This window comes from Anguilla rostrata, chromosome 7 (genome assembly GCF_018555375.3).
Source record: "Anguilla rostrata isolate EN2019 chromosome 7, ASM1855537v3, whole genome shotgun sequence".
NCBI lineage: Eukaryota > Metazoa > Chordata > Actinopteri > Anguilliformes > Anguillidae > Anguilla > Anguilla rostrata.
In genome coordinates, this window is record NC_057939.1 from 5,166,827 (window position 1) to 5,188,008 (window position 21,182).

The 21,182-nt window shown below is 38.1% G+C and overlaps 2 protein-coding genes across 13 annotated transcripts in view; one reads left to right on the forward strand and one right to left on the reverse strand.

Moving 5' to 3' along the window:
* The window catches only part of LOC135258830 (sodium- and chloride-dependent betaine transporter-like), a 60,102-nt gene that overhangs the window by 17,229 nt on the left and 21,691 nt on the right, over window positions 1-21,182 (forward strand). Inside the window, exon 2 of one of the 5 annotated variants that reach the window (XM_064342452.1) lies at window positions 7,018-7,087. The exons of 3 other annotated variants lie outside the window; for them this stretch is intronic. The gene's annotated coding sequence lies outside the window, so the exon portion shown is untranslated. Of the gene's footprint in view, window positions 1-7,017; window positions 7,088-15,501; window positions 15,542-21,182 lie in introns of those variants that run through there. One more of the 5 variants, XM_064342454.1, reaches the window with a different exon arrangement.
* The window catches only part of LOC135258831 (protein mono-ADP-ribosyltransferase PARP11-like), a 31,054-nt gene that overhangs the window by 3,736 nt on the left and 6,136 nt on the right, over window positions 1-21,182 (reverse strand). For 2 of the 8 annotated variants that reach the window (XR_010331110.1, XR_010331109.1), the window contains 2 exons: window positions 20,261-20,675; window positions 19,527-20,057 (listed from right to left, as the gene is read on the reverse strand). Coding sequence is in view for 6 of the 8 variants with exons in the window: in XM_064342459.1 (XP_064198529.1) it covers window positions 10,550-10,821; window positions 12,332-12,480; window positions 12,850-12,980; window positions 13,535-13,598; window positions 14,405-14,474; window positions 15,160-15,280; window positions 15,509-15,625 (924 nt within the window). In the remaining 2 variants the exon portion in view is untranslated. Of the gene's footprint in view, window positions 1-2,598; window positions 2,841-4,172; window positions 4,322-4,543; window positions 4,672-5,209; window positions 5,259-5,653; window positions 5,724-5,999; window positions 6,075-6,695; window positions 6,817-7,054; window positions 7,192-7,318; window positions 7,571-9,909; window positions 10,822-12,331; window positions 12,481-12,849; window positions 12,981-13,534; window positions 13,599-14,404; window positions 14,475-15,159; window positions 15,281-15,508; window positions 15,646-15,772; window positions 15,905-19,526; window positions 20,058-20,260; window positions 20,676-21,182 lie in introns of those variants that run through there. The other 6 variants (XM_064342461.1, XM_064342455.1, XM_064342456.1 and 3 more) reach the window with 6 other exon arrangements.

The following is a 21,182-nucleotide window of genomic DNA, read 5'->3' on the forward strand; positions in this document are numbered from 1 at the left end:
GCCATGGCAACTTGATCAGATCATGTTAAAAGCATGGCTGTAAGCAGTGATAGCAAGTTTTATGTCAATTGACAGAAAATTGGGTGTAACTGAGAAATGACCTCACATCCTGTTTGGCGGATTTGCCGCCGATTTTTATGGACTGTAACAAACGAATGCTTTGAAAATCAAAAATCCATCTGATAACTTTCATGAAGCTTGGTCCAAAGATCATCTATGGCAAATCTCATCTTTGGGATTTCCCAAAGTATCACCTGACACAAGAATCACTTTTGTTAAGGGAAACACATCAACACTTAGGAGGCAAAAAGTTGTTTTTGCTTATTGCAGTGCCCCCCAGTGGTCAAATGACACCAATTTTCTCCATATCTTCAGGATGGAGTCCTGAGTCCATATACCAAATTTGGTATCAACACATCAAAGCATTGCTGAGATATGCCCTCATTTCCGGTTTGGCAGCTTTGCCGCCGATTTCGATTCGCTGTGACGGACGAACGCTTTCGAAAATCAAAAATTCATCTGATAACTTTTGTGAGGCTTGGTCTGAACATCACCTGTGCCAAATGTGGTGAACATTGGACAACATTTGTGGCCTGTTAAAAATTTTTTAAACTTTTTCAGAAAATACAAAATGACAATGGGTACATTGAACTCAGCTTGATCCAAGGAATCCAACAGTACCTAATTTTTTTTAAATTGGGCATACGGCTCAACGGCTCAAAACTTACATGCATAAACGTACCTCCTAGTTTGACCCATTGGTGGCGCTACAGCGCTCGAGGTGGAGACATGAATCTTGATGAAAAGAATCATGGGACTGTCCCCAATCAGTGTGCCAAATTTCAAAACTTTTTACCATACGGTTCTAGGGGCTGCCATAGACACCCTAGCCAGAAGACAAAGATGATGATGATGAATAATAAGAAAAGGTAGAAACACAATGGGTGCCCTACGCAGCTTCGCTGCTTGGCCCCCAGTTATTTCATTTATTTAAGGAAAAAAGTTATCTTGTGTTATATTGTGAAGTGGAAATGTCTAGGAGCAACAACGGCTCAGCTGCTGAATAAAGCGGTAGGCCAAACAAGCTCACAGAATGTGACTGCCAAGCGCTGAAGCACGTTGCAAATAAAAATCGTCTGTCCTCAGCTGCAACACTCACTACCAAGTTCCAAACTGCCTCTGGAAGCAACGTCAGCACAAGAACTGTTCGTTCGAGAACTTCATAAAATTGGTTTCCATAACCAAGCAGCTGCACACAAGCCTAAGATCAACATGCACAATGCCAAGTGTTGGCTAGAGTGGTGTAAAGCACACTGCCATTGGACTCTGGAGCAGTGGATAATTGGATATGCATTTTCTGGACTGATGAATCATGCTTCACTCTCTGGCAGTCTCTGACAGGCAAATTGGGGTTTGGCTAATGCCAAGAGAATTCTACATGCCCGAATGCATAGTGCCAACTGTTAAGTTTGGTGGAATAACTGTCTGGGACTGTTTTTCATAGCTTGGGAAAGGTCCCTTAGTTTCAGTTGAAGGGACATCTTAATGCTACAGCAAACAATGATATTCTAGAGAATTTTTAGAGAACATGATTGGCCTGTACCAGAGCCCTGACCTCAACCCCATCGAACATGTTTGGGATGAATTGGAATGCTAACTGCGAGCCAGGCCTTATCACCCATCATCAGTGGCCAGCCTCACTAATGCTCTTGTGGCTTAATGGAGGCAAATCCCCACAGCCACCCCACATGTTCCAAAATCTAGTGGAAAGCCTCTTCAGAAGAGTGGAGGCTGTTATAGCAGCAAAGGGGGGGTACCAACTCCATATTAATGCCCATGATTTTGGAATGAGATGCTCAACAAGCACGTATGGGTGTGATGCTCAGATGTACACATATTTTTGGCTCTGTAGTGTATTTCAAAAACTTTTCTTCTCATCTCTTCTGGAATTTCCTCTGATCAAGTAGCATGCTTGTAGAAACTTTGTGGTGACTACATCACTCTGATGGTAAAGTTCAATATGAGTGAGATTCAAATTCACCAAGCCTGGCCTGCGTTCAATCAGCTGAATCTAACTACCAATGAAATCTGGTTGAGTAGTTTTGACTAAGTAACTAAAGGGGCAATTACTTTTTCATGTGGGTGATATTGGTGTTTGATAACTTTTTTCATTAAATAAATGAAATAATAATTAACAAAATGTGATTTGTGTTTACTCAGTTTCCTATCGTCTAATATTACATTGTATCTAAAGACCTGAAACCATTCATTGTGACAGTTATGCAATTATAGAGGAAATCAGGAAGAGGGCAAATACTTTCTCACAGCACTGTAAATTCAAGGAGTACAGAGCAGTGTACATGAGAGGGACCCTAGGACATAACTGAACAAGCTCTGCAAAGTTGTGAGAGATTATTATATCCTAAAGGACTTCATACAATTTAAATGTCATGACTGATATGAAATCTAAGAAGTGTACTGCTGAAAGGGCAAGAAGTGTAGTGTTATATTTACTTCAGTTCTGTGTAGCCTTTTTGTGATTTGTCTAGTCACTCTGAGTAACCATCGCTAGAACTCAATCAAATATTCGGGGTATACCTGGTTGCTGTCGAAGACCACAAAAACGTTGGGGTTTGATACATAATCTACGCAGCTGTCATAGAAGCTTGTCATGGTCGTGTCTTTGGGCGGAGTTTGATGCATCCCTGAGTGACCCTGTGTGTACTCCCCGACCAGCACCCGAGCCAGGATCATGGTCCGTGATGGTAATATGCCGTCACTGTTCACTGGGACATGGCAGTAGGCGCTTGAGATGCTTGCATATTTTGCAAAATAAATCCCTGAGAAACAAGAAAGAACATTTTCCATTTAATATTGCTCAGATATACAGCAACACTTATGCTTCCATTCTGTCCGTTTATCTTAAAAGAAGCACATTTAGCTTTGTGCATTTACACAATTTTTTATTTTTTTATTTTTTATTTTTTTAACAGGCATTTCACTGATGCTCTTATTCCGAACGACTTTCAATTAGTGCACATAGAAAAGGCCAAGCTTTGTAAATCTCCAACATTTCAAGTAATAATTAATGAGAGTGTGAAGGTTGGGCTATAACACACTGGCGGTGGGTAATCCTTTGTCAGTAAAATTACCATGTGGAAGGGAAGGTAGAGGCATTTTTTTTGTAGGGCAATATAAAGCCGCTTTTTCACCGCATGGTACCGGCTCGACTCGACTCGACTCTACTTGCTTTTGGTACCAGGAACTTTGTTTTCCACTGCAGATAGCTGGTCGTCGCAGACCCCCGTCAGTGCAGCTGGTCGTCATTAGCGACGCCGCATGAAATGAGTTGCTCTGACCAATCAGTGGTCTGCAGTGTTTTCACGTCACCTTTTGGTATTGCCTCAGCTCGCTTTGGTGATACCAAAAAAGTACCAGGTACCAGGTATTATCCACAACTTTTGCCCGATGGAAAACCAAAATTTGAGTCGAGTCGAGTTGAGCCGGTACCATGCGGTGGAAAAGGGGCTTAAGATAGATGGAACAATATGTGGAAGAGGAGAATGGGGAAGAGAGGAGATATTTCCTGGAGTGCAATAACAGCTACAGGTGGAAAATAACAATTCTAAAGCAAAAAAATAAAATCAGGACCATTCAAAAACAAGCTAATTATCCTACTACACAATACGGAAAAATGAGTCCTGGGGTGGGTGGAGTAGGTGTGTCATCTCATTTGCATAAAGTATTCTGGTATTTGAGCTTTGGCCTTGTAACATTCTTTTTTGCTAAGGTAGTTGAACCTTTGTCGTTTTAAAGGTAATACCCGTAATTTAATAAATCTATTAATTTTAATTTGGTTGTGAGTTATACTGCTTGATGAAGGTTGATCCATCAGGTTGCTCTGTCTATCAGTGAATTTGGTGATTTAATTGATAATTGATATCTCTGATAATAATGAACTAATTAAATCGAACAAATCTATTTCCATGAACAAGTGAGGAATATTTACTTTTGGTTTTACTTGTGTTCTGTATACAGACTGCGAAACATTAAACGAGTTAGCTGTCAAAACAGTTTGTAAATTGTCAGTTTAAACTGATTCTCACTTCCTCAACAATGTTCAGAAAATACAGGTCTTATTTATACACCTCTGCAGCATGAATGCATCCTACCTTTTCCAGAGACAGAACCATGTCTTCCCACAAACTTCAAGTCAAAATTAGCAGCACATATGGACCAAATGTTTGTGTGGGCTGTACCATGGAACAACCTTCTCTCATCAATAGGCATTTGTTTGATCAGGGTCAGCTGTGCTTTCTTCCTATGGAAGACAGGATAATAATGGAATTTATTTAGCATTCTGGGTACAATTGTGGTGAATACTTATTTTCATACAAACAGCTAAATTAGGTCAAAACAAATACAAATTCTGACTCTGTACAAAGAATAGTGGTAGGATAAACAGCAATGTAGTCCTGATTGAAATAAATGAATAATATTACTCAATAATATTAACAGTTAAGACAAGCACTTCCTTGCCTACCGGCAAAAGGACTCCCACAGTTTTAGGTTCTGTATCCTCTTTATTGACCTGATGGTGTCAGACACTGTCTCTGCAAACCTCTTCACTACCTCTTTACATTCTTCAGTACTACTGTCCAGTGGGATGAGCTGGAAGTAAAACAATGCCAAAACAACATTAATAAAATACTGCACTGTCATGTAGCAAAAGTACAGCGATCTCTCAAGATCTTTGATTATTTTGGCAGAAATCATGTGACCCCTGTCTAAATTATTAAAGAAATCACATGGACCCCATTGAGAGCAGGAGGGTTGATGGGCATGCGGGTTTTTGTTATCAGTAATTATCCTGGCTTGATTAGTTAATTAGCAGTAAAGACCGGTTCACTGGTAGATTAGATCACCTTAAAATATAAACACAGGAACAGTCTTCAGTTGTCATTTGTAAAGAAATCAGACTAAATGTTCGATCATATAAATGGCTGGGTTGTAAAAGTAATTAAAAGGAGTCAAAGTTGCCGTAAAATCCAGAAACCAGTAAGGTCTGCTTTGCTCATCCCTGCCACAGAGAAATCCCAAAAATACAGAGATAAACGTGAACAAAGAAAAAGAGAAGACAGAGAGAGAGGAACATCCTCCATGAAAGAAACAGGTCCCCTCACCCGGCACCCTCCCTCTTTCACTTTACCTGAAAAGGGAAGTCTTTTTCCCAGTGGGAGGGAACAGGGTATGGAGACCTGTAAAACGTGTTAACACAATTGGAAACACCATCCAGTATGACGGCAGTAACTAAATACACATTGATTAAATGACACACTGCAGCCTTTTCTTTTATCACTTGATCAGAAATGAAAGTGAAACTCTACAGAAATTGCGTAACTGAAGTGAAACCCCAGGCTGACCTGGAGCTACCTGGGGCCTGTATCATATAGCAGGATTACTGAGTTCGCTGGATAACAGCTCTGAGTAAAACCCAGAGCCTTCCCAAATCTGGAACATGGACTGAAGTAAAAAGAGCCGTTCTGGGTTTAACACGGTGCAGCTAATTCAGTACGCTTAGTTTGATCCCAGATAGAGACAGAGCGCAACGCGCCATACTCTAAATCACCATTTTAAGGAATCTCTGGCTTACCTGTGGCCAGGTGTAGATTGGCGCTTAACTGGTTGCTCCTTTCCAGTGTCTAGGTTGGTCAGTTTCATCTCTGGGTGTGTTCAGAGCAACACAAAGAAAAAACACACAAACAAAAGGCACACTGAAACAACGTAATCCAGTCACAGCAAAAACACTTGAACCATTTATAACCTATTATTTTACAGTCCAATGATGTTTGCTAATATGCTATGAAATGGAGGTCTGAAAGTAAAACCACAGTCTATTATATTCAAGAAAGCTGGTATGAATAAATTATGGCACAAATTTAATTAACCCATCACAACATTATCCACAATGAAATATCTACTTGTAACGGAAAACATACCGAAGGGGCAGTTTGTATTGCCTTGATTAAAAGAAGGATTTTGCCACATTTATGGTGTTTCAGGTCTGAATCCAGCTATGGACAACAGGTAATTGTCACCTAACAAGAGGATACATTTCCAATAGATAACCTAAGCAAAAATGAAAAAACATTATTACTAATCTAAGTGCTACACATGAGTTTATGTATTTCACTTATGAATTTAAATTATTCGTTATTGTTAAACTTACAGGATAAACCTGAAAGTTAAAACTAAATCATATTTAAGATCTAATTATGGTCTTGAATAATTATATGAATCTGGCCTCCTAATCATTCCTTGATTAGCTCTAATTTATTATCTGATCTGATCGGATTAGCTGCACAATTCCTTTGAATTCCTGACCCACTTTAATAGCCCAGATTGTCACTGCAAATGGGGAATTCTCTATTGACCTACTGGTTAAATAAAATCAGTAATAATAACTGTCAAGTCCAACCAGAAATTAAATCTCCAAAATCAGGTGCTAAAATTACTACTATGTAACACAGCCAATCCCGATATGCTGAATTGGGAAGCTCCAGCAATCATTGGTTACACAGAAATCAATAATTCGTTGATAATTAGTTGATTTTCTCAAATGAAAATCACACATTGTTCTTTTTATTATGGAAAATTAAATTTGCGACAACACAAGATATTATCAGTAGGCCTACCTGAGAAATCCAGTATGTAAATACAATTGTCCATGCTGTATTCCATAAATCCATCCCAGTTCCTGCAGTAGTTTCGTTCAATTTCTCTATTGGTCACAGTACACTTCTCACTTGGATTTTCCTGCATAAGCAATTGAAATTGATCGGTTCATGTCACGTTTATTAAATGGTAGGGATAAATAATTCTCTCTCTTATGAGTGATTATATATTCCCTAGCCTATTTGATCCTTTTCCTGTACCACCAACGGCAATATAAATATTAGATAACTTACTGTCTATTGTTTTTATTTATTTATTTATTTTTTTTTTTTTAACGAACAGAAACACCACGATTCGGACAGACAAAGATAAAACCTACGTCAAACATATGCCACTCTCCGCTTTCAGCCAGGTAAAGCCAACGCATGTCCTCCTCGAAAATATCCATGCACTCCTCATCCTCAAAGGCTCGCGCGGCTAGCCATGTCCCGGCCATGGCTCTGAACAAGACCTAGACTGTAACATGCAAAATAGGTTGGTCAGTGATGATAGTAGAATATTATTTATCCATATAATTATTTATATTATGTAGCCATATTTTACAGTCATACAATTTCTGATCTAACAAAATAATCACTGTTACGTGCTCTAACTCACAAGTAATAACTTAGCTTGTCAGTCTGTTATGCTGAGCAAACGCCTGTTCAACCTGTATCTTATCCTATTTAAAGATGTCCTTTGTGCGTCGGTATCATTTACTGTGAGCATATTTGCACAGAAAGACTAAATAAATATACGACACTAGTTTCACCAAACGCCCCGCCTCTTTCTAATTTAAAGTTTCGCTTTCTCCAAATTGACGTGTACTTCCGAAGGCGTCATTTATGTCTTAGTGACAGCTAGCGTTACACCAAAATAAATATACGCGGAAATGTTTTGGCATTTGCTTGACAGGAATTGCTTGAAACTAAATCGGCTAAAATCCAATCTCAAGGAAACAAGCATGAATCAACGGTACCCAATATACCTCATTTTTTATCATCATATCTTCAGAAGTGCTCTGTCAAACTATATTTCTTAACCTGTGCAACAGTAGCCTATGCTAAAATAACCTGCAGTTAGTCAGAAAACAAATACAAATACTGGATATTTTAAAGGTATGTTGTATGGTTCATTAACTCTCTGGAATCGTCTTTTAAAAATGTTACGGATTTGCTTGCATTCATGCCATTAATAGTGCTGGCACAGCGCTGAAACGAAGTGTGGAGATCTGGCATAGTCTCTGGCTGTGCGAGACTATGCCATTATAATACTGTTATATGTATCATGTGGTTGTTTAAAATGTAGGCTACTATCCCTCAGCATTATACCTTCATCAAAGATGCAGAGGCTTTATCCCTGGTGTCCTGGTCAAAAATTCCCCCATCACTAAAAAAAAAATCTCTACACCTGGCCAGCTGATCACAGCCTAAATTTGACTGGCTACACATCCCATTTGAATGCCCTACCCACAGGTCATTTGGTCCCCACATGACAAACGAGTTTTACCCGTTTAAAACAATACTAGTGAACTACTGCTGACAGTAGTTGCGTTTTGTGTTTTTAACGTTGATGTTGAATATTTTAATGTTAAAAACACAAAAAATTATGATTATTGCTTAGCTATGTATCAGCTGTGTATAAAACGTGGTGTAATTTCTATTTGGTGAAACCAAATTACACCACTAAATGAATGTACACCACTAAAATAAAATAAAATTCCCTTAAATAAAACCTGCGAAAGTGAACTTTAGCCACATGTGAATTGTTTCATCACAAAGATAAAATTGTGGAGTACCGATAACTTCGGAAACAAGTTCCTAAAAAAAGCAAGTTAAAAGAAATACGTCATGAACTACAGTAGTATTGAGAACTTCATAGTCACTAGGTTCAACGACCAATATTTTTCACTATGTCGTGCTTACGGAATTAGTATCGCTCGATGAGATCCACGAGCACCGCTGGCCTTTTATGAGTTCGAGCTGCTATTAAGTCGAATCGTAATAGGTGCCAGCTTTACACAGCCGGCTCATATTTGTGAATTGTATTACTTTCAGGTAAGAATAACGTCACCTAGCATTCGCACATTTGTGTAGTAATGTATACATTATAACCTAGCGAAATTATTTAATTTTCTGTTGTTGTCATATATTTTTACTGGATGTGTACCTGTTTGCAGTTCCTATCTAAAATAACGTCAGCTCGCTAACTAACGCGTGGTCTCAAAATCTTTTTCCCTGTTTATGACAGTTCAATATAATATGAGTTCAATGTAACAATTGCTTGTCTCCCATATATTTACTGGTCTCGTGTATACATGCTGTTATGTTTATGTTGTTGTTCCAGCGTACATTTTTCAGTCTATAATCTGTTTGTTCTTATATTATTGTATTGTGCGGAATTTTAGTGGGCAGTTAGTTGCCATAATCTAATATGCCTATTACCAACTCAACGCAGCCAGCTCATATTTGTGAATTTTTATTATTTTCAGAATGAATTTCATTCAAAATATGCCACTCTCGAGTCCTCTGTGAGATCCCTGAATGCAACACAGACTTGGCATTTCCCATAAGTAAGACCCAATGACTTCGTGGAATATCAAGACCAGTCCAATCATGTTTTGTTTTGCCTATGGCAGGGGAAATATTAACGGCGAATTTAGAACGATACAGTGGCCTAAAACTGAATTTGCCTTAATTTACCATGATACTATTCGGACTGCAAACACGAAAGTAAACGTGAATTATTCTGGAAAAAGTAAAGCAGTCACAAACATTTTAACAAAGATTTGCAACTGGTTAGCAGTTAAGTGAATAATTACATTAGATAGGTAAATAAATGTTCAGGACAGTTGAATAAGGTATTGAATCCCTTTGTGTGTGTGTGTAAGAGAGAATTAAACTCTGTTTAATTGTGCATGTTAGATGCCTTTGTCTGATTGACACATAGTCCACCTTCCCCTCTAAAAACACGGTGCTTTCTCAATGTCCTTTTCACAATTTCTGCCACTTCAGTATATGACATTATGTGAAGAAGATGTAAACCTTAACTTATCTTAAAACAGTTTGTGGAAATTGCTTTAGTAATTGGAATGTAGCGATTGGAACAGTTCCCAGCCCTCTAGTCATGAAATATTAAATAGTTTGAAAATAAAATCAGGAAGAACATCTAGAGTAGAAAAAAAATAATCTTTATTAATTATTTAAACATTTATCACAACACACACACACAAACACACAAAAAACACACAGACACACACACATACATACAATTTCCTACATTTATTATGGACACATAATTACCTGATAAGATCCTTCTGTAACACCAACCTTTATAAATGTAATGGAAATAGTATAGACGTATACTCACTTACAGTATATAAGAAAGTAATGACAGTAAAAAATAAATTGTTTTAAAAAATAGCAAGCCCTTTTTAAGAAGAATGAGTGAAAGGTGAACCATTTGCAGCCCAAATCATATATAAAACTGAACTTTGCTGAATTTGCTTTGCTTTTGAAAATAATTTCTGGATGAATCTCATCCATCCCTGGTGCTGCCACTGAGGACCTCTCCAACCACCCCAGTGACTTCTGCCACAGAAATAGACTCTGATACCTCAGATTTCTCCAGCTCAGCCTCGTGAGTGTGTCTGTCAGATTCAGGAGTTCCTCAAAGTATTTCCTCCACCTTCCGACCATATCCCTATCCCCAATAAAATGTTTATGTCATGACTGACATAAAATCTAAGAAGTGTAATGCCAGAAGTATAGTGCTATATTAACTTCTCTTCAGTTTGGCATTTTGAGATTTATTTAATCACCCTGAGCAACCATCGCTAGAACTGAATCAAATATTCGGGGTATATCTGGTTGCTGTTAAATATCAGAAAAGTCTTAGGGTAATTGAAATCATCTATACAGCTGTCATAGAAGCTTGTCATGGTCTTGTCTTTGGATGGGACTTGACACAGCCCTCCCTCACCCTGTGTGTACTCTCCGACCAGCACTCGAGCCAGGATCATGGTCTTTGATGGCAATACGCCATTATGGCTCTTTGGGACACCACAGAATTTACTTGCGTAGCTTGCATGTCTTGCAAAATAAATCCCTGAGAAACAAGAGAGAACATTTTCCACATATCAGCAACATTGCTCAGATATATAGCGACACTTATGCTTCCATTCTGTCTGTTTGTCCTAAGAGAAGCAAATTTTTTATTTGTGTATTTCTTGAATTTGTTTATATTTAAATTCAACACATTTTGCCGGAGCTCTTCACCAGAGTGACGTACAATTATAAAAGGCCTAGCTTCGTAAATCACCAACATTCCAAATAATAATTAACAAAAGTTTAATGGTTGGGCTATGACACACTGGTGATGGCTAATAATTTTCTCACTATAATTAGCATGAGGAAGGGAAGGTAGGGAAATATAGGATAGATAGGAGAAGATGTGGAAGAAGGGAATGGGAATCAGGGTGGAGAAGGGGAGGACAGATATTCCTGGAGTGCAACAACAGCTAAGGAGAGAAAAATAAGCATTCTAAAACACAAATAAAAAGACCCTGGTGAGAGGAGTTCAACCAACTTCTTCACTGCACTACTGTTTTTATTTGAATGGCAAACAGACTTAAGATCAATCAATAATTTATTATAATTTATTATTTATAATTTATAATCAATAATAATGTTGCGCATTTTAATCTTAATAAGCTTCACATTATACCCTGACAGATTGAATTGAGACAAAAAGAAACACTGACAATTAGTGTTGTTGGATATCTAATTTCTAGATCATGGCCTTCAAGAGAGAGATAATATAATTTGATATGGCAAACTTGTTTATAATCCACGCAATTGGTATTACTGTAAGTGGCCTGCTATTTTTGACCTGATCATAGGAATGCTGCCTCTCTCTCTATCTCTCTCTCTCCCCTCCACAGGCATCAAAAGGTATGCTCTTATCTATGCTTACAAATCCAGGGTGTCATGCTGTCCCTCTCCTGGAGAGTTTAACTACCTCTTCCACCTGAAGAGATGCCGTAACACAAAGCTATTTATGAGGACAGGCCTCAGAGTGACTACAGAAAACCATAAGGATCATGGTTTCCATTTTGATTTAAGGTTTGAATGCTAATCGGGGACATTCAATTAAAATCATCAATTAAAAGCCTGTGTCTTTGTACATAATGGCTGTTGAGGCCTGCCTGGTTGGAATTTTCATTTTTAGAGGCAGTTCCAGTTTAAAGTGGAGGTCAGTGTGGTACGACTGGCCTTGTTATGTAATATTTCACACGAAACTGGAGATTATATTACTGGCTGGATTTAACAATTAATGCATGCAACCATCACCTCTGTTGTTAACAGCAAAAGTAAATTAAAATTTTCTAGAGGTATTCAATTACGCTATATTAGCTACCTCTTAACATATTCATGTTTGGTAAGTGAGGAATTTTTACCGTTGGTTCTACTTGTGTTCTGTATTTAGCATGCGTAACATTAAACAAGGACGTTAGCTGATAAAACGGTTTGGAAACTCTCATTTAAAACAGATTATAATTTCCCCGACAGTGTTCTGAAAATAGAGGCCTTATTTACGCACCACGAATGTAACCTACCTTTTCCATGGACAGAACCATGTCTTCCCGCGAACTTCAAGTCAAAATTAGAAGCACATATGGACCAAATGTTTTTGTGGGCCGTACCATGGAACAACATTCTCTCATCGATAGGCATTTGTTTGATCTGTGTCAGCTGTGCTTTCTTCCTATGGAACAAATCATTGCATTTGTTTACCATTATGAGTACAATTACAGCAAATACTTATTTTCATACAAACAGCTAAAATAGGTCAAAATAAATGCAAATTTGGACCAGGACAAAGAGACATAATGAAGTATGAATCATTGTAATCTGCAGATTCTAATCTTAGCTAGACTCACTACAGGTGAAATGCCCTTTCTGCTTAATTAGATTCATGGTACTGTTTAACAAATGAAAATGAGCACAGATTATGCTGAAAGTTGTTTGACAACATGCACTGTGGTAGGATAAACAGCAATGTAGCCCTGAGTAAAATTAAAGAATAGCATTCCTCATTAATATGAACAATTAAGACAGGCACTTCATTGCCTACCGGCAAAAGGAATCCCATAGTTTGAAGTTCTGTACCCTCATTACTGATCTGATGGGGACATTAGGCATTGACTCTGCAAACATCTCCACTACCTCTTGACATTCTTTGGTACTACTGTCCAGTGGGATGAGCTGGAAGGAAAACAATGCCAAAACAACATTAATAAAATACTGCACTGTCATGTAGCAAAAGTACAGCGATCTCTCAAGATCTTTGATTAGACTTTATTTTGGCATAAATCATGTGAGCCCTGTCTAAATTATTATATAAATCACATGGACCCCATTGAGAGCAGGAGGGCTGATGGGTATGCAGGTTTTTGTTGTCAGAAATTATCCTGGCTTGATTAGTTAATTAGCAGTAAAGACCGGTTCCCTGGTAGATTAGATCACGTTAAAATGTTTCAAAGAGAAACACAGGAACAGTCTTCAGTTGTCATTTGTAAAGAAATCAGGCTAAATTTTCGATCACATAAATGGCTGGGTTGTAAAAGTAATTAAAAGGAGTCAAAAGTTGCTGTAAAATCCAGAAACCAGTAAGGTTCGATTTGCTCATCCGTGCTACAGAAAAATCACCAAAAATACAGAGAAAAACGTGAAAAAAGAGAAAGAGAAGACAGAGAGAGGAACATCCTCCATGAAAGAAACAGGTCCCCTCACCCGGCATCCTCCGTCTTTCACTTTACCTGAAAAGGTAAGTCTTTTTCCCAGTGGGAGGGAACAGGGTGTGTTGGCTTACTATGAAGTGAGCTGTGAAACACAATTAGAAACACCATCTAACATATGACAGAAGTTGGGACTTAGACAAGTTTAGACAAGTTACTCAAATGACACACTGCAGCCTTTTCTTTTATCAGTTGATCAGAAATGAAACTGAAAATCTACAGAAACTGCATAACTGAAGTGAAACCCCAGACTGTGAAAGGTCACCTGTAGCGCTGACCTGGAGCTACCTGAGGCCTGTATCATATAGCAGGATCACTGAGTTAGCTGGATAACAGCACTGAGTAAAACCCGGAGCCCTCCCAAATCTGGAACATGGACTGAAGTAAAAAGAGCTGTTCTGGGTTTAACACGACGCAGCTAATTCAGTAACCTTGGTTTGATCCCAGATAAGAGACAGAGCGCAACGCGCCATACTCTGAAAAGCACGCCCACCGGAGGGGAAATCAATCGGCGCCACAATATGCAACCAAGGGCTGAAACGCCAACAAAACATTAGATTTAAGCATGTCAAAGGATTATTTTAGCACCCTATGTCTACCTGCGTTAATCTAGCTCTAGCTTGCTACTTCAGTGTAGCGACAACGTTATAACGGTCTCTGAAAAACGCTATTTGCCTTTGGCTGGGGGGGGGGGGGGGGGGGGGGGGGCATTTCATGTTATTTGTTAGCAGACGAAAATGACAATGACACCTTCACGCAATACAAAGTCAATGGAGCGCGATGAATTGTTTTCCCCTCGGGTATGGGCGGGACTTAATTGCGCTCTGTCTATTACACTGAGAACACTAATATGGACCAATCACCATGGATTTTAAGAAATCTCTGGTTTACCTGTGGCCAGCTGTAGATTGGCGCTTAACTGGTTGCTCCTTTCCAGTGTTTAGGTTGGTCAGTTTCATCGCTGGGTGTGTTCAGAGCAACACAAAGAAAAAACACACAAACAAAAGGCACACTGAAACAATGTGATCCAGTCACAGCAAAAATGCTTGAACCATTTATAACCTATTCTTTTACAGTCCAATGATGTTTACTAATATGCTATGAAATGGAGGTCTGGAAGTAAAACCACAGTCAATTATATTCAAAATAGCTGGTATGAATAAATTATGGTACAAATGTAATTAACCCATCACAACATATATGAAATATCTACTTGTAACGGAAAACATACTGAAGGGGCAGTTTGTATTGCCTTGATTAAAAGAAGGATTTTGCCACATATATGGTGTTTCAGGTCTGAATCCAGCTATGTTCAACAGGTAATTATCACCTAACAAGAGGATACATTTCCAATAAATTAAGCAAAAATGAAAAAACAGTATTACTAATCTAAGTGCTATATATTTAGTTTATGTGTTTCACTTATGAATTTAAATTACTCATTATTGTTAAACTGATAGGATAAACCAGGAAGTTAAAACAAACTCAAATGAAAATCACACACTGTTCTTTTTATTGTGGAATTCATTTTACCCATTTTAGTAGATTTTCGCAATATCTAATGAAATCAAGAGTGAAACAGTTGCATTGGAACTTCATATGAAAATTAAATTTACGACAACACAAGATATTATCAGTAGGCCTACCTGAGAAATCCAATATGTAAATACACTTGCCCATGCTGTATTCCATCAATCCATCCCGGTTACTGCAGTAGTTTCGTTCAATTTCTCTATTGGTCACAGTACACTTCTCACTTGGATTTTCCTGCATAAGCAATTGAAATTGATCGGTTCATGTCACGTTTATTAAATGGTAGGGATAAATAATTCTCTCTCTAATGAATGATTATATATTCCCTAGCCTATTTGACCCTTTTCCTGTACCACCAACGGCAATGTAAAAATTAGATAACTTGCTGTCTATTGATTTAAAAAAATTTTTTAAAAAACGAACAGGAACAACACGATGCGGGCAGACAAAGATAAAACCTACGTCAAACATATGCCACTCTCCGCTTTCAGCCAGGTAAAGCCAACGCATATCCTCCTTGAAAATATCCACGCACTCCTCATCCTCAAAGGTTCGCGCGGCTATCCATGTCCCGGACATGACTCTGAACAAGACCTAGACTGTAACATGTAAAATAGGTTGGTAAGTGATGATAGCAGAATATTATTTATCAATATAATTATTTGTATTATGTAGCCATATTTTACTGTCATACAATTTCTAATCTAACAAAATAATCACTGTTACGTGCTCTAACTCACAAGTAATAACTTAGCTTGTCAGTCTGTTATGCTGAGCAAACGCCTGTTCAACCTGTATCTTATCCTATTTAGAGATGTCCTTTGTGCGTCGGTATCCTTTACTGTGAGCATATTTGCATATAAATATACGATACTAGTTTCACCAAATGCCCCGCCTCTCTCTAATTTAAAGTTTCGCTTTCTCCAAATTGACGTGTACTTCCGAAGGCGTCATTTATAACGTGAGCTTCCTTGTGACAGCTAGCGTTATACCTAAATAAATAGACGCCGAAATGTTAGGAATTTGCTTGAAACTAAATCGGCTAAAATCCAGTCTCAAAGAAACAAGCATGAATCAGTGGTACCCAATATACCTCATATTTTATCATCATATCTTTAGAAGTGCTCTGTCAAACTATATTTCTTAACCTGTGCAACAGTAGCCTATGCTAAAAGAACCTACAGTTAGTCAGAAAACAAATACTGGATATTTGAAAGGTATGTTTTTTGGGTCATTAACTCTCTGGAATCGTCTTTTAAAAATGCTACGGATCTGCTTGCATTCATGACATTAATAGTGCTGGCAGTGTCAAGTTCGGGCGGGTTGGGACCCAAACGCAGAGTGAGGGGGAAAAACACAAAACTCCGAACGGTGAATAGAAACAAAAGCCGCGTTTCCACCGCAGGAACTATACCCCGGAACTAGGAACCTTTTGAGGAACTCAGTGCGTTTCCACCGCAGGAACTAGGGTCTAAATTTAGTTCTGCTCGGGGGGTAGTACTTTCCGAAAGCACAGGAACCTTTTGGGTGGAGCTTGCAGCGCTGAACATTTCTGATTGGTTGAGTACTCGTGGCATTTGTGTTGTATTTATTTTCCGCCATTACCCGCCATGTTTGAAATTATGCAGCGGCAAACCAATTTATTTTCATAACTTCAAATCAAACTTGTATGTTATGCGGCGCAGTTGCCTACTTTTGGTTATAGCCTGTCAACGTCTTGGAATTATAACGTGTGCTCTTCTGTTCTTTTCTTGCTTTAGTATTCGTTTTATAAAATGCTAAGCATTCGTGCTGGGACAGCATATTACGTAGGCTACCAAAACATTCAAACGGATTAATTCGGCTGCTGAATATTTTCTTCCGGATTTTCTTTGTTAGCCCGTTGTAATTGACTCAAAACGTTTGATACAGTTATGTGAGGTATGCGGAGTTCTGCATAATTAACATTGGTGATACAGTACAAGCAAACTGGAAATCACCTTCCGCACTTTTTATCCGGGTAAAATACCATTGGCTGAAGGAACCTTTTAGTTCCTGGTAAAGTAGTTCCTGGGACTGAAAGTTCCGGGTAATTTTGGTGGAAACGCGGCTAAAGACTTTACTTTACAAAACAGGAACTAAAGCAGGGAACAAAAAGCCTCGCAGGGCAACTCTCAAAAACACAAAGAAAAACTTCAAAACCACAGGGAACAAAGAAAATCCAAAAATCCCAAAGCACGTGGAAAACAGAACATGCGGAGTAGAAACATGATCAGAGGCACGCACGCACGCACGCACGCACGCACGCACGCACGCACGCACATACACACAAACAAACAGGATCCAGCACCTGAGCTAGGGATAATGGAACTTAAATAGACACGACACTGACGAGACACAGGAGGGCACAATGAACAATCAGGCCAGAGAGGGAAGGGAAAACGAGACAACCCCAAAACAATAATAGAATAATTGAAAGCAATAATACAATTAAACAGGGGGAGCAGGACACAAAACAGAAGTGCCGCCATCTGGCGGCCCAACAAGGAAAGACATACGGAAACACAGAACCATGACAGGCACAGCGCTAACGAAGTGTGGAGATATGTCTGGCTATGCGAGACTATGACATTAATAATACTGTTATATGTATCATGTGGTTGTTTAAAATGTAGGCTACTATCCCTCAGCATTATACCTTCATCAAAGATGCAGAGGCTTTAACCCTGGTGTCCTGGTCAAAAATTCCCCCATCACTAAAAAAAAATCTCTACACCTGGCCAGCTGATCACAGCCTAAATTTGACTGGCTACATAATCCCTTTGAATGCCCTACCCACGGGTCATTTTGTCCCCACATGACAAACGAGTTTTACCCGTTTAAAACAATACTAGTGAACTACTGCTGGCAGTAGTTGTGTTTTGTGTTTTTAATGTTGATGTTAAATTTTTTAATGTTAAAAACACAAAAAAAAATATTATGATTATTGCTTAGCTATGTATCAGCTGTGTATAAAACGTGGTGTAATTTCTATTTGGTGAAACCAAATTATACCACTAAAATAAAATAAAATTCCCTTAAATAAAACCTGAGAAAGTGCACTTTAGCCACATGTGAATTGTTTTATCACAAATATAAAATTGTGGAGTACCGATAACTTAGGAAACAAGATCCTAAAAAAAGTTAAAAGAAGTACGTCATGAACTACAGTAGTATTGAGAACTTTATAGTCACTAGGTTCAACGACCAAAATTTTTCACTATGTAGTGCTTACGGAATTAATATTGCTCGATGATCCACGAGCACCGCTGGCCTTTTATGAGTTAGAGTTCCTATTGAGTCGAATCGTAATAGGTGCCAGCTTTACACAGCCGGCTCATATTTGTGAATTGTATTAGTTTCAGGTAAGAATAACGTCACCTAGCATTCGCACATTTGTGTAGTAATGTATACATTATAACCTAGCGAAATTATTTAATTTTCTGTTGTTGTCATATATATTGTCATATCCTATCTAAAATAACGTCAGCTCGCTAACTAACGCGTGGTCTCAAAAACTGTAATTTTCCCTGTTTATGACAGTTCAATATAATATGAGTTCAATGTAATAATTGCTTGTCTCCCATATATTTACTGGTCTCGTTTTTACATGCTGTTATGTTTATGTTGTTTTTCCAGCGTACATTTTTCAGTCTAAAATTTGTTTATTCTTATATTATTGTATTGTGCGGAATTTTAGTGGGCAGTTAGTTGCCATAATCTAATATGCCTATTACCAACTCAACGCAGCTAGCTCATATTTGTGAATTTTTATTATTTTCAGAATGAATTTCATTCAAAATATGCCACTCTCGAGTCCTCTGTGAGATCCCTGAATGCAACACAGACTTGACATTTCCCATAAGTAAGACCCAATGACTTCGTGGAATATCAAGACCAGCCCAATCATGTTTTGTTTTGCGTATGGCAGGGGAAATATTAACGGCGAATTTAGAACTATAGTGGCCTAAAACTGAATTTGCCTTCATTTACCATGATACTATGCGGACTGCAAACACGGAAGTAAACAACGTCAATTATTCTGGAAAAAGTAAAGCAGTCACAAACATTTTAACAAAGATTTGCAACTGGTTAGCAGTTAAGTGAATAATTACATTAGATAGGTAAATAAATGTTCAGGACAGTTGAATAAGGTATTGAATCCCTTTGTGTGTGTGTGTGTAAGAGAGAATTAAACTCTGTTTAATTGTGCATGTTAGATGCCTTTGTCTGATTGACACATAGTCCACCTTCCCCTCTAAAAACACGGTGCTTTCTCAATGTCCTTTTCACAATTTCTGCCACTTCAGTATATGACATTATGTGAAGATGTAAACCTTAACTTATCTTAAAACAGTTTGTGGAAATTGCTTTAGTAATTGGAATGTATCGATTGGAACAGTTCCCAGCCCTCTAGTCATGAAATATTAAATAGTTTGAAAATAAAATCAGGAAGAACATCTAGAGTAGAAAAAATAATCTTTATTAATTATTCAAACATTTATCACAAAACACACACACAAACACACAAGACACACACAGACACACACACACACATACATACAATTTCCTACATTTATTATGGACACATAATTACCTGATAAGATCCTTCTGTAACACCAACCTTTATAAATGTAATGAAAATGGTATAGAAAATGGTATACTCACTTACAGTATATAAGAAAGTAATGAGAGTAAAAAAGAAATTGTTTTAAAAAATAGCAAGCCCTTTTTAAGAAGAATGAGTGAAAGGTGAACCATTTGCAGCCCAAATCATATATAAAATGAAACTGAACTTTGCTGAATTTACTTTGCTTTTGAAAATAATTTCTGGATGAATCTCATCCATCCCTGGTGCTCTGCCACTGAGGACCTCTCCAACCACCCCAGTGACTTCTGCCACAGAAATAGACTCTGATACCCCAGATTTCTCCAGCTCAGCCTTGTGAGTGTGTCTGTCAGATTCAGGAGTTCCTCAAAGTATTTCTTCCACCTTCCGACCATATCCATTACATTACATTACAGGCATTTAGCGACGCTCTATCAAGCGACTAAAACTTTACATAGCATTTACATGTATCCATTACAGCTGGATATATACTAGCATTTCGTAAGTACTTGCTCAAGGTACAACGGCAGGTCCTACCCGGATCGAACCTGCAACCTTCGTTACAAGCCATTCTTACCATGTGCTACACTCCGTCCCTATCCCCAATAAAATGTTTATGTCATGACTGACATAAAATCTAAGAAGTGTAATGCCAGAAGTATAGTGCTATTTTAACTTCTCTTCAGTTCGGCCATTTTGAGATTTGTTTAATCACTCTGAGCAACCATCGCTAGAACTCAATCAAATATTCGGGGTATATCTGGTTGCTGTTAAAGATCACAAAAGTTTTAGGGTAATTGAAATCATCTATACAGCTGTCATAGAAGCTTGTCATGGTCTTGTCTTTGGATGGGACTTGACACAGACTTCTCTCACCCTGTGTGTACTCTCCGACCAGCACTCGAGCCAGGATCATGGTCTTTGATGGCAATACGCTATTCTGGCTCTTTGGGACACCACAGAATTTATTTGCGTAGCTTGCATGTCTTGCAAAATAAATCCCTGAGAAACAAGAGAGAACATTTTCCACGTATCAGCAACATTGCTCAGATATATAGCGACACTTATGCTTCCATTCTGTCTGTTTGTCTTAAGAGAAGCAAATTTTTGCTTTGTGTATTTCTTGAATTTGTTTATATTTAAATTCAACACATTTTGCCAGAGCTCTTCACCAGAGTGACGTACAATTAGAAAAGGCCTAGCTTTGTAAATCACAACCATTCCAAATAATGTTTGTGATTGGCCTTGTTTCGTAATATTTCACAAGAAACTGGAGATTATATTACTGGCTGGACTTAACAATTATTGCATGCAACCATCACGTCTGTTGTTAACAGCAAAAGTAAATTTCATTTTCTAGAGGTATTCAATTACGCTGAATTACCTCTTAACATATTCATGTTTGGTAAGTGAGGAATTTTTACCGTTGGTTCTACTTGTGTTCTGTATTTAGCATGCATAACATTAAACAAGGACGTTAGCTGATAAAACGGTTTGGAAATTGTCATT